Source organism: Amphiprion ocellaris, chromosome 5 (assembly GCF_022539595.1).
Source record: "Amphiprion ocellaris isolate individual 3 ecotype Okinawa chromosome 5, ASM2253959v1, whole genome shotgun sequence".
In the NCBI taxonomy this organism is placed as follows: domain Eukaryota; kingdom Metazoa; phylum Chordata; class Actinopteri; family Pomacentridae; genus Amphiprion; species Amphiprion ocellaris.
This window is the reverse complement of record NC_072770.1, coordinates 16,122,906-16,137,288: the sequence shown is the minus strand read 5'-3', so window position 1 is coordinate 16,137,288 and position 14,383 is coordinate 16,122,906. Positions and strand designations below refer to the sequence as shown.

The 14,383-nt window shown below is 41.8% G+C and overlaps 1 protein-coding gene across 11 annotated transcripts in view; it reads right to left on the bottom strand.

Annotated features, from left to right (window-relative positions):
- The window catches only part of foxp1b (forkhead box P1b), a 150,589-nt gene that overhangs the window by 25,504 nt on the left and 110,702 nt on the right, over positions 1-14,383 (bottom strand). For 8 of the 11 annotated variants that reach the window (XM_023266560.3, XM_055010709.1, XM_055010708.1 and 5 more), the window contains 4 exons: positions 11,661-11,798; positions 11,287-11,394; positions 7,660-7,810; positions 1,168-1,357 (listed from right to left, as the gene is read on the bottom strand). In XM_023266560.3, coding sequence (XP_023122328.1) covers positions 1,168-1,357; positions 7,660-7,810; positions 11,287-11,394; positions 11,661-11,798 — 587 coding nt within the window. The remainder of the gene's footprint in view (positions 1-1,167; positions 1,358-7,659; positions 7,811-11,286; positions 11,395-11,660; positions 11,799-14,383) is intronic. The other 3 variants (XM_023266568.3, XM_023266569.3, XM_023266567.3) reach the window with 3 other exon arrangements.

Below are 14,383 nucleotides of genomic sequence, written 5' to 3'. Positions count from 1 at the left end.
AAGCACAGTAAAGAGGATAAGTCTGTACAGGTAGTATGTCATGAATGTATTTAAAACCGATAGCACTACTTGAAAAGAAATAGCTGCTTTCCATTTCTATCTCTCCATCAGTGAATCATAGCATATCCTCTTGGTGTCACTCAGATCCTCTCTACAACCCCCCATGTCCCTTCCCACAAGCAGCCCCTCTTCACCTCCAAAAGCCTGCCGGTTTACTGTGCTAAACATGCTTTCATCGGCATTGCTTTCATAATGACGTGTAGGTTTTGATCACTGAAACATAAGTCAGATGTTATGCAGTGAGATCATGGTGCCTGGAGGCTCCTCACTAGCAGTTCAAAGATCAGGCTTTGGTGCAAGAAAACAAGCAAATGTGTAAGATGCCAAATTAATTCCTTCCTTAAAGACACGTACGCACACACAGCTAAGAGAGCAGATGCCTTTCATAGATGATTCATCCTGGTTTTGAAAATATGATACACCCAGTATTTGTTTTTTTTTTCTAGCATATAATAGCTTGTTGTTCTTGTTATGTTTTTTTTTTTTATATTCCGAAACTGACAGCTTGATTGTGCACATCCACATGTTCCCAGGATAGAAGGAAATATTTGTCTTTATGAAAAGACACTTGTATCGAAATGTTCTCAAGGAAGTACAGCTCAATCACAGCTGCACTCAATGTGCAACCGCAGAAACAGGGGGTCAATACGCTGATATCCCCATTAATAGCACAGTGATGCCATTTCCACTACATGAACATTTATCCAAATCCCTGTATTCCTTGCAGGTGCTCCTCTGAAATTCCCAAGTGCATCCAGCTGCATGGAAAAGTAACTATTGGTCTTCATGAATACTTACAAACTATAAATTAATAGTGATCTGTGCAAATCTATGGAGCCATTTACATCAATTGAGGTCTTGTAAAAAATTAATTATTTAAATAAGAAAATAAGGCACATGGGCCTCCAATTTCCTTTACATGACACAGTGAAGACTGCTTAATATCAGCAATTACTAGTTGGTAAAGCATGATTGTATGAATGCATTAGTTGCATTTTATTTCATTTTAAGCTTGTGTCTTATTGTGAGAACAAGCAGAAGTTGTAACACACATAAAAGTAAAATAAAACACAAAACTTAGAAGTCCTTGCAGACGGAGGAACTCACCCTTCTCTCTTGTGACTCATGTACTGCCCGTTGGTGGAGGCATGCTGGTTGAGGAGTGGGTTCTTTGGCGGTGCCGGGGAGGACAGGTCAAGGCCCCGGTGGCCGTTGTTGCTGCTATTGTTGTGCTCCTCCTTCACGTGAGCATTTGTCACCTCTTTCCACAGTTGTTGCAGCTCTGCTGGAATCATGCCTGAGACAAACAAATTGGATAATTAAATCAATTAACAGCTAATCCAACTCTCTTCTTCATCACTTAATTAAATCAAAGCGTCTGTAAACAAAGCCGAGTATTAATTAGAAAATATTCCACTACAGGGTAATGCACTGAGAGCTCCCCCACCTCTTCTCTCTGCCACCTCCTTCTCTCCCTCCCATTTTTCCTGTGATCTGAAGCGTGTTTGTATACACAAATCCCTGGCATTCACGCAAATTTCATGCCCAGAGTAAATAATTAACATCCAGACAAGGCATGAAATCTGAATAATCACCATCATTTTCTCCCAACAACAGAGATGTGCAGAACACACACAACAAAAAGTTTACAATAGCAACACTAGAAAACATCCCACCCCTGTCTCCTTGAGAAACAGGACCCTGGGGTAATATTCTCAAAAGCGCATTAATGTGCAAAATACTTAAAGCTCTGCACCGCCTCCAATTGACACAGAAGACTTAAACCTCATTTAACAAGTCAAGCACACTGCAGCTCACATAGCCCTTTGAAAAAAAATCCCTTGAAGACAGAAGACATTTTTCTGTGTGCTGGAAACACATCTACAGAGCGGGTGTGCTTTTTCTGCCTATGAGTGACGGCAATCCCGACACTCAGGGCCAGAATCGGGATGAAGAAGGATAATGCTGTGTTTGTGCACCCCACTTTCCATGTCTCAGAGAAGAGAGCCTTTGTTGGCACACAATATATATGTGTCCATCTATGGTGTGTCTGTTACTGTGCAGGAGAACTCTGCTTTCACTTGACACAAATGAGGATAAAGCAGATATGTAAAATAAGATTAAACCTCACGGGTGAGAATCTACGGTTACTTGTATTTTCGGTCAAAACACAGCGCATTTGGGTAAGCCTGATTTTAATACCACTGAAAGATCTAATTGCAGAATGTGTGTGCATTTGCATTGGGGATTCAAATCTGTGCTTATATAAGCCACATTTTAAACATGGTGAAAGAAGCCCTTGGATATGTGGTGAGTTTAACCACAGAGCAAATGGGCAAGACCACTCGTTTAACATTACAATTAATTAAATCCATTCTCAAAATGAGCACTGGCAAATGAAAGATGATTTGCACATGCTTATCTGCTTGGGTTTATATTCTCCGGATCCCCCCTCCCTGTTTCTCATCACCAGCTCTATAGATACCAGAAGTGCTCCTTTCAAGCACCAGATTGTAACACATTGTGTGCAAAATGCTTAGTCTTAATTTATTCCTGTTGTGGAAAATAACTGTAAGGTGAAGATCTCAATACGATCAGCAAAAATATTTTTAATTTGATAAGCTACTAAAGATTTTAATTATGCTGGTAATGGAGAACATTGGCCTAATGAGGCGGAGGACTCCAGAGAGACGCAGGGGCTAAGAACTGTGAAATGAGTCTGATAGCATTGCTGTAAATTCACACTAGATCGTTTGCATATCAAAGAGCAGGAAATGATTGCAGGACAAATCAATAACCTTTCCACGTTCCAAGGAGCGTCTTTCCTCATTCGAATATTTCAACACACTCTCTCTATTCTGTCCGCCTGTATTCTCCCTTATTCTCTTCAATGCCTTGATGTGCCCTAATCGAAGTGCACGTCCATGACAGGCTAAACATGCTTAATATTGCGGTCTGTGTTATAGCATGCTAATCCGCTGCTTGTTGGTTTCCAGTTGCATTATCAAAGGAGCCATTGTTGATGTGGTGGTATAAGCAGACTTCAGAGCAAAAGTTTATTTTTTGTTTCTTTTTTTTCTCCTGTGATAGCTGGTTTAGAAGGGGAAGGTCACTGGTGATGCGAGTGTCCTGTGCTCCGACAGCGGGAACAATCATTTTCCCCCCACTTGGTGCCCGGTGACAGTGGGCGATGTATTTTTAGCAGATGTGCTTGACAGGGCAGCCCACACTGGCTCAATTACCCAGCAGTCCTGGTGACCCCAACACCACTGTTTACTCAGATGAAACCACAGCGGATAGACCGGCCTGATGAGAGAGGTAACGGAGTGGGACCAACCTGTCTCTTTCTGGATCTACTCTGTAGTTTTATTGCTCTCCGTTCGCCTCTTCCCCCTCAGTAGTCCGAGCTAACCCTAACCTCTTCAAATCCAACAACAGCTATGGCTCATGATTCCACATAAATGACAATAAAATATCATTACACAAATGTCTCAGCAGGTATTATATTTTGTGTTCGGACAAAATGCATTGAGTTTCTCTCCATCTGATTACTGTGGGACACATAATGACATTGATCTGTAAATCCTTTTTCTTGGGTCCCCAGTTTGTCCATCCTTTAAATGCCGGATTGGTTTATCTTTCCTCTTTCCATTTTTCAACACAACTATTCCACTCATTACGACTGGGAAATACGGACAAGCACTTTAAAAAATGTATGTTGTTGGGACACTTGATTGATCACCGGCCTCCCAACTCAATTTTACCTCTGCAGGTAGCTCTGGCACCGAGACAGGCCGAGCTCTTCAACCTTTTCCTGTCCTTGTCCCCCTGTACCCAGGTGACCATGTTCAAGCAAGCAGAAAGTTGATTTAAGGTTCATAATGACATCAGTTGCAGGCCATCATCCCCCAAATAAAAAATGGCCCCCAGTGATCCGGGCTCTTTAAACCGTGCTGTTACTTCTCACATGCAGTACCAGTGCCATGGGGGGACAGTGACATCGCTATTAGTTTATTGTTCCGTCAGACTGGGACCTTTACTGCACCCCTGTTTATGTTGCCGTAATCACTGGCCTGCTGATATGCACCCCTTAGGCCTGAAATATGTCCTGTCCTAATGCTGCAGGAACTATTACCAGTAGCCCACTGCTGGATGTATCAATCACTGACAGGTCAGCTGCATTACCCACTGCTGTCCCTGATGTGCTGCTGTTCTGTGAGCACTTCATGGCTCGCCACATTCTTTGCTTTCATATTACCGACAAATTTGTCTTGTCACTGTCCCACTGGCCTCTCTTAGACAGCTTAAATGATGTTGTGCAGCTATAAGAACTCGCTCTCTTGCAGAGCAACCTCGGAGGGTGAGTGTCCATTTTAGCCAGGATGTGCACAAACACTGGCCACCTCTGTGACACACACACGCACACATGTGCAAAAACATGCAAACTTACGCACACACATGCAATACCTGGGCTATGTGTGAGCCTGAGCAACCACTGACTCACTTATCAGGTCAAGAGGACAGGCGTTTTGTGAGGCGGGTGAGGAGGGGGTGGTTGGATCAAATTTATATTTATGAGAGTTATATCCTCCCCAAACACATTGTTGTAATTTATAACAGATACCGTCTGGCCGTCTCCAAGACTTTGAACATTAATGTCAAAAGACTTCACGACAAGAGAAACAAATTATGCTCCAGATAATGCGAGCAGTTGTTTTTCACTCAAAACTGCTATCTACAAGTTGATACTTAATTAGTGCTATCAATTTTCTGAAAAGCTAATTCAAATGCATTCCTTCAGTCCGTCGTTTTGGCAGAACAATGACTGCAATCTGTCTTAGCCAACAACGTAACTAAGCAGAAGACTGATATAAAACTGAACTGTAAACTGCATCACGGTACCCAAAAGCACACCTACTTTTCTTTAATTACTGTTACACTGACCTATTACTTGAAAACCTTTTGTTGCTTTCATTGTCTCGGCACATGGAAAAACGGATACCGTGGATTGTGTGTGATAACAGTGGCCTTTTAAAATAATTATATTGATATCTACATTTCAAAATGAAAGAAATAAAAATCATCAGTTAAAAAGTCATGGCAATTTACTGCCCCCAAGTTTGAATCCATAATCACGAGGACCCAAACAGAACAGATAAACTCATCACTTCCGATGCAGTGCTAACTGCTAGCTGAATATTGCAGATTAGATCTGAGCACCATAGGCCTGGCCCGCTGATGCATGAAAGAGTTTAGTGATGTGGAAAACAGAAAGGTCATCAATAACTTCAAACAGTCAAGCAGAAAATGTGTAGAATAGGAAGACAAACTGGGGCCCTGAAGCACTAGCCTAAGTGTTGTAACAGCTGTCGGAGACACAGAGTTAACCAACAGCAGACAGCAAGGACAAACTAACCAGGTCTGGCTTGTTATAATAAACTGAAACAATATAATAATTGTCTGTGCTTAGATTGTGTTTCTCAGCTTGATGTTTAAGCAAACAACACCCTAGACAAATTATATTACATTGACTGGGTGTGAAAACTAAAATCACAATTTTTATTTTATTTTTATGAAAATAAAATCCATGGGAATAAAAGCAATATTTTCTCTCAGTATTCTTTGAGCATTTTTCAACTAAATTTGGTAATTTGCTCATTAATGTTTTGTTATTTGTTGAACATGAGGAGAAAAAGCCTGTAATGTGATACATGCAAACCTCCCTATCAATGCAAGTAATAACCAAAATCACTATTTTAGTATTTTAGTAGAATTAAGCATGTGGTCCTAACAAAGCTTATGTGTTTTATATATATATATATATATATTTATAAAACAATGAAAAGGGACTGTTAAAAGGATAAAACTCCATACACCCACTCTCTTGACAAGATGAGATGCCTCAGAGGTATTTGATGATGACACAGAATAAACAGGATGTTCTGAGTCTGTTGTGAAATCTATCAAAAGTACAGTACCTAGCCATATCATTCATATAACGCTTTACTCAAGGGGTGTGTGAGTGTTTGCCAGACATCTGACACAGAGTAATTCAGCAAAGCACACTCACAACACAGCAGTGCCCCACGCCTGTGCCCATGGCAATCGTCTGCAAGCGGATGAGTGATTCCATACCCAGTCCAAACAATAACAGCACTGTACAAACTGTGTTTGTGTTTGCCTATTACCTAAGCACCCCCTCAAACCCTCCCGTTTTTATCTTGTTATTTCAAAACTGTTTGTCTTAGCCAGGAATGAATAGTCAATGTCATGTACTAAAACCCTTATGACGACGTCTTTGTCACAAGACGGCCGCTCCTTAGCAAAACATTAAAGAATAAATAAAGAAATAAACTTCTTGGCCAAACAACAAGTATTGACTCCCTATCAAGTAACAGGCGGTTTCACAATGACAAGTTCACTGGTAGTTTACGAACAATAGATCCAGTCTTCCTCCAGGCTGAAGGAGACTGCCACCAGGATGCCAATCACGCACACAGGACAATGAGTTGAAGGGCAAAATGTTGATCTGAACAGTGGGATATGTTACTTATGTAGGTCTGGGATGGTATTAAACAAAATGTATCAGGCCAAAATCATACTAGAATCTTGCAGTAAACAGCAGACTGCCCTGGGTTAACTGTGTAAGATACCATTCAGTAACATAAACAAGTGTTTTCCAAAGATTTCCACTGGGTGTGTCCTGAGTGAAACCAGGCACAGAATGTGATTATGTATTTGTGACACATTGTTCACTTGGGTTATGTGAATTTGTGCACATAGTGTAGCAGGTGAACAACAGTGGCAGGTCAAACCACTCAGAGTAAACAGTGATACACCTACACAAGCTGCAGTATTAAAATAGATTCCTTTTAAAATTATATCTATTTTTTTTTCCAGAAATTCTGCAACACAACAGTGCTGCATTATATTCAGTCAAACCAGTCTCATGTAAGCTTTGGGTTTTTAATATACTATTAATTCATGCAGAATTTTTTAGAGTCTAGCTGCATAGTTCATGCATTAAGATCAGTGTAAATAGGATGCAAGACAATATGATATTTTTTTTCCAGAAACAGTGGGATGAAAGGCAGAAGAAACGTTAATTTTCATGGTGATTGTGTGACTGGAAAAACGTGGAAACTAGTAAAAAAAAAAAACTACATAAAAACAATTTTTTTTTATTAGCAGGTGTCCACAGGTGCTCACAAACAGCCTATTACAATCTTAAAGCACAACTGAATCATTCTTCTGGTTGCATGTTTTAATATTTTTAAGCAGAATTATTATTATGACTTTAAATCCACAGTTGCAAACTATGCTCAGGCCAAGATCATCCAATGTATCAATAGACAGCTGCAATAGGATAACCCTAATCTCCACCGTTTTGTCTTATAAGACAACCCAGAATCCTCAAATATTTAATCAACAGTAGACCAAATCTTCCTCTGCAAACAAATTTTAGCACTTGCAAATGAACAAGTGAAAAGAGTCAGATCATGCCCAGACAGTTTTGTTGCAGCAAAATGCTTCTATTGAGCAACAGCGTACCGAAGCACAGAGGATGTAAAGCGTTGAAGCCCGATACGAGGTACTGACCCTGAGTGAGGGAGTGCAGCGGCAGGCCGGTCTGTCCGGGCTGAATGGTGAGCAGCCCTTGCCTCTGAAGGTTGAGCAGGTGCTGCTGCTGGACCTGCTGGACCTGCAGGAGCTGCTGCTGGAAGGCCAACTGCTGTGCTGACACCTGCTGCTGGCATGCAAAGACACAAAGATAGAGAGGCACACCATCAGCAAACACATATACATACAGTATGTAGAGGCATAACAGCCAGTGAAAACATGCAACTCTGATTTTCAGGTTTGTACATTGCTGGGTTTGTGCACAGCGCTGAAGAAAAACATTTCAAGTTCAAGGCCACAGAGTTCATAGTTGCGGCTGTAAAATGTAACACATTAGAGCAACATGTTAATTCGTAAAAAACAAGGTTAATGGATTTTGCATGTGCTAACACACAATAGTATGGTGTAACTTTCATAAATTTTGCCTTTGGTGTGGGTTAGTCTGGGCCCACTTAAGACAGGTAGACTATACATCTTTCTCTCCCTTAATTAACGAGGAGTCGGGAGGCAAATGACAAACAATGAAACAACATAGTTAATCATTCATAATAAGAGCCACAGGAATTTAATTACAGCCATTCATAATTCAGCAAACAACGTGTGACTAAATCAAAGTGCTTAATAACCACCCTAGCAACTCTCACAACTCTCCCAGGCATGGCGCTGAGCTCAGGGATACTTTCTTCCCCCAACCAGCGCAGCAAGCTGTGTTCAATCACATACTGCGGACTGACTGAGAGATAGCTGTTATGTTGATCTCACTGTGCTCCGGCTGTTTTATCAAGAAGCATTTAATGAAACACTGGTGTGTCTTCAAGAATTTTGGGGTTACAGGGGGATATTTTCGCTCTGAAAAGCGAAACGTGTTGAACTTCGATGGGCTGAAAAAGTGATAGAAGAACGCAGAAGAAAATTGAAAGGAAAAAAAAGACAGTCAGAATAATAAATAGAAGGAAATTATCTAATATCCCCAGTCTCCTATGAGTCAAAACAAATGAGAGATGCTATTTAGATAACAGGGGCACAGAGAGACAAAGATGACTTTTAACCCTTTAATCAATACCTGTCCTCAATAAATACACAGTCAAGCAAAAAAAAAAAAAAAAAATCAGTTTGTACCAATTAAACAAGAGCTATTAGGACACTTTCTATATTTTCTAACAGATAAGGACAAAAGAGGCATTTTTGAGATTCAACAGGATACAAGGTCTGTTTATGAGTATACAAGGCCAGTTGTCAAGCGGGTAGGAGGAGAGGAGGGGGCACTAAAAGCAGTGCAGGGGCTGCCAAGCTGTGCACCGCACCCTTTTACCAAACACAGGATATACCACTTTGTTTACTTCTCACAATTGAGTGCATACAAAAAAGGTCTCTGTGCAACACGGCAGTCAGGTCACTCGCTGGCGGCTCTGAAACCACTGAAATAGCCAGATAAAACGGGTCCCCTCCGCCCACCCCTGCTCAGCTTGTCAAAAGGGTCTAGAAGCTTTCCTTTCCCTTCCTCTGCCTCCCTCCTGCCCCACACCCAGCCTGCTTCTCCTGCACTGACTAAAAATAAAGCTCAGTGCAGCGCTGGTCTATTAGAGCAAGCGGGGTCGTCTCATTGGATCAATCAGGGGAAGAAGGCACTTTGACAGTGGTAGTGGAGGGTCATAATTGAAGAGTAACCACATTCATTCACCGGCTCATGTGTGATCTAACCCAAAATGAGAGGCGGGAAAGTGAGACAGAGAGAAAAGAGACACGATAGAGATCTCATAGAGGTCTCAGTGAAATTCAGGATGCAGGTGGCCTGTGATCTTCTCTGATCTGTCCTGTTTATGAAAGATGGTTGCTTCTTTTTCCTCTTCTATCAATGTGAGAGAAGTTTCTCATGTCTTTACTGGTTCTCTGTTCACCAGCTCCTCCCTGACAGCCCGAGATAAAGATAATACTGCTACGGGGGTGGGAGTTCACAAGGAACAATGTCTTTCATCAAAACGCTAAATAAATAGAGGATGGCTTTTCAGAAAAAAAAAAGAAGAAGAAAGAAAATCGAGTACTGCAAATGAATTTAACTCTCTCCCCTTCACATTTTTTTCTTCTGGTTCCATCAGCTGACAGCAGCTCCTGTGCACTCTCAGCATGCAGACACATTAAAAACCCCAGACCCAATAGACCAAATAAGAGGTTAACAAGAAGTGGCACGAGGGAGAGAAAAATACAGTCCCTGACAAATGATAAAGAGTGGCACTGGCAGGCCTTTATTGTCAAGCTTCAAATATAAAGTTAAAGATCTTTGAAAAACTAAATTTTGATGTCTTTAAAATAAAAGAGGCACAAAGCAGCAACAGGGGGTTATTGTCTGGCAGCCACAGGGGAGTCACTGCATAATTCTTATTCTGTCTTTTGATGGCTGCTAGAAATGCGACTGAAAAAGAGAGAGAGCGATGGGAAGAGAAAGAAAACATCGGCAGAGGGGGAGAGCCTCTTGAGGCTGCATCCATTTCCTGTGATCATACATAATATGCTTCAAAAGTAGTTTTTTCTTTTATTCTCATGCTCCATTCAACTGATCAATTGCACCTCCTTGTCTCCCCCCCTCACCTCCCCCCCTCTTTTCTCCCTTGCTCCTCTAGTGTTTACATCAGATGCGACTTGGTGACAGGCCCTATCTGAGGCCGAGGAGCTCTGCTGTCATGTTGATTTATGGGAGCATCACGCCACAACTTGTCCAAACTGAAGCCCGCAGTTCATTAATTAGGGAGCTACGACTTTGAAGTTGGAGCTTCAACAGCACACGAACGGGTGTGAGTGTGAGCATGCGTGGACGGGTGTGTGTCTGCTTTTAACGTTGAGCTTAATATTCTGTGCTTCCTTTGCTCTCCAAACATGGAACTCAACGGGGACAAGAGCAAAAATTCACAGATTGTCTTTGAACTTCTTCTGACCGCACAATAATAATTTGCTTTGTCCACAGTGATGCCTGTATCCGCCTGTCATTAACACGAACTAAGCTGCTGCCTATGAGCAAGCCCTGCTGTACTACGAGGCGTCAAGGAGAGAAAGCAAGAAAGAAAAATGGTGAAAAAAAAAAAACAACACGGGCAACAAAGCTGGGAGCGCTCTCTGCACTGATATCTCACAATTACATGCCTTCTCTTCCTCTGCCATTTCCATGCTAATTACAGAGAAAAGCCTCTCAGATTTATATGCTCCGTGTTTCTGCCTTTCTCCCTTCTGCCTTTCATTATGTCCTACACAAGGCTCACAGGAACGGTCATCTCTTTGTTGCGCAGGACACTTGTTTACTAGAAAAAAATAATCTGGAACAATGGGCCGAGTCTCAGGCTCTGTAAAACATTATACATTTAATGTGAAGACAGGTCCAGAAAAAGAGATGCTGTAGTCTTAGCGCAGTATCAGTCAGTTGCTACCATTTATCCACCAAGTCTGACATACTAATCAGAAGCATGAGTGCACTTGATTCTCTTTCCCCCCACCCCAGTCTCTGCTTTAACCACAGTCTGAAAGCAGATGGAGTTGAGGGAGGGAGCACACATGCCTTCCATGCTCTGTCTGGCCAATGTTTGGTAATGGCAGGCGATTGGAGTGATGTCAGCCTACCTCTTTACTCTGCTTGCTGCCTGCATGTTGCTGCTGTTGCTGCTGCTGCTGTAGGAGCTGGAGGTGGAGCTGTTCCTGCTGCTTTTTGTAGAATTCTTGGAGTTGCTGCTGCAGAAAAGGCAGGAAGGCGACGTATGAGTCAAAGTCTGTCAGTCATATAAACTCAGCAGTGGGTTTTGTGAGAATTTTCAATACTTTGAGGAATGTAGTCTTTGAGGCTTAGAAAAGTGAGAAGAATAGCAGTTCAAAGTGAATTTATCTTTGTGAAACATAGTCTATGCATAAGAAGATTTTCATTTCAAACTGAGACATTTGAAACGTGATGGCCTTGTCTGAAAAAATTACTGATGACATGAATGTCGGTCGTACGTTACCTGCTGTAACATGAGGGCCTGTTGCTGCTGGAGAAGAACCTGGAGCTGCTGAGGGCTCAGGACTTGCTGCTGAAGGATCTGCTGCATCTGCTGTGGAGTTATCACTTGAGGCGTCATCATAGCCACTGACACTGGAACCTGCACAAACACACCACAAACAAACAGTTGTCAAAAAACATTGTCCAGAAGTGCATAAATGCATAACAATAACACGATAAGGTCTTGACCTTACTATGTAGAGTGCCCTGAGAGGATATATGTTATGATTTGGCACGATATGAATAAAGCTGAATAGATTTGACAAAATACAGCACATAATTTATACTATACTCTTGCTTTTTGTTACAAGTTGGATAAATGGGTATGTAGCAGAAAAGTAGTCAAATATGTAAAAAATCAAGTGAATGCTAATGCCATGCAAGAGATAAAACACTGCTTAATAAAAAGATTAATTAATATAACATATTTAAAAAGGCCAATTAGTTTCGACTGGATTCTAAGAACTCATCATGAGAGTCATCATAAGTGTCATCTTGAAGTGTTACAATCTGCACAAGGCCTCCAGCAAACGTACAAACAAACACATCTCGACCCCTCTAACCATTCTGACACCACACCAGGCTGAGACGGGCTAAAGGACATGAGACAGCCGGGCGAGGATCATGCCTATAAGTATACGCCTGTGTATCCACCTCAGCTGCCATCCTTCGACCTTCCCCTCTCAAACACACAAATGCCTCGACACCATCCGATATGATCTGCATCTGCTGCCATGCTTCTCAGCTTGTCGTTTATACAACGTGGCAAATATGTCATACCTGAGGACGTGAAAGATAGCCTCAAAAACGCTGCGGTTCACTCATTGCACACGCACGGCATGTCATGTGAGAACATTTCATTAGAGACGCTGTCAACAGCGATCTATTATTGTGAAGATATAGAGTGCCTGGAGGAGGAGCCACGGTGAAGAACACACAGGCCTCTAACTAACTCCCTGTAGAAAGGTGTGAGTGCACGACTCCTCAAAACAAGTGATTTGTTGTGACACTGAAAGAGCCCCCACAGTTGTCAGGGTGCCTTAATTGCTCTGGCGACACAGGGGACTTGGAGTGTGTCTGGATGCTGCCACTCACTGCTATGATGTGCAATACCATTAAAAGCTCCTTTCCCTGACATTTGGATGACAAACAGCAACTAAGATGTGCTTGATACGGCTGTGTCTTCGCAAATTGTTACCATGTTGTGGTGATGGTTCTTTTGTGTATGTGCAAGAATACATTAGAATGTATGCGCATAAGTGAGTGTAAAATGTCTCTCAGCTTGATGTCAGAAGCTGATAGAGCAGACATAACTGGTGACAGTCTGTCTTCACCAAGGTTACCCAAATTGTGTGGCTACCTCATAGCTAATGACACCCCTTTGAATTTTTCATGCTTTTCTGAATGTAATTTAGCTGTTTAAAATCTCATCCGGTAACTAAGGGGCTTTTCTTGTCACACACCATGCATGCATATCACCTTATTCATTCTCCCCATTGTAGCATAAAACAAAAACAAAGCACTGCCATAATGAACAGCTTGTACTGAAAATTCGGAGGAAAGGGCAGCGATGTCAAATAGGACGGACCAGTTTAGATGCTGTCCGTTAACTTTATTGAGCAGTGCCAGACTACACTGGGCTGTGTTCGTCCAGCCCCAAGAGAATGAAGGAGGCTCAGCCCCACCCAGGACTAACACACACTTCACATTTCTCATTTCCAGCACCAGGCAAAGGGGTGCGAGGAGGAAAATGCAATATTAATTCCCCCCTGTATTATGTCTTAATATGCAGTTCATCTTGACTTTTGCACATGACTTGTCCTGTCATTTGCATAGCCCTGGCCTCCCATTTCCTAATTTCACAGTCATTATCCACTGAAGTCCCTTTTTGTGGGCATCACTAATTTTGATGAAATATTTTGAAGGTCAACCAAGAAGCCTTGTCTTGCTGACATGCAAGTCCCATACATGATGTGATATACAGTGCATGTCTAAACATGACATTTACCTCCCTCCCATGCACACAGAGGATAAATAATAATGCCTGCATTTTTTTGAAGCTTTACTTTTGCCACGTGCATTACAAATCTACTCCATATTTGTCATGCTCTATTTTTTACTAGCGTGTAAAAGCTGTAAATTTAGTCTTATTTTCAAATGTATAATCATTTTGTCATGCCTTATTACACAGTGTGATGTGAAAAAAGAGAGCAAACTTCATCTTAACACAGAGGTTTTACACACAACCAGATCTCGATAGCTGTCAATTTCATTACAAATTACACTGAGATTTCCTTCATTGTAACTGTCTTAAATCTTTAAAACTGAGGTGTATATCTCATCATGGTTTCACACTTCGCTTTGTCAGGAGTGTCTGGCTCACAGTAACTACAGTTAGAGCAGCTTTCTCTGTGCACAGTCCCAGCAAGAGGCTATTACAGACCCCCATTTTATTACCCATTACTACTGAGGTCATTAGCAGCAAGAGGGATTGTATGCTTCTTAACCTATTGATCAATGTAACTACTACCATTTAATCCTGTGCTGAAGGAGTGAAAATCTGCCCAAGACTGGGTCCTATTGAGTGGAAGGGCGGGAGAAGCACTTTAACTGAAAAATATTGCCTTGGCCGCTGTATCATGCCCATTTAACGCAAACACAGGACGCCAGTTGCCATTTAGAGCA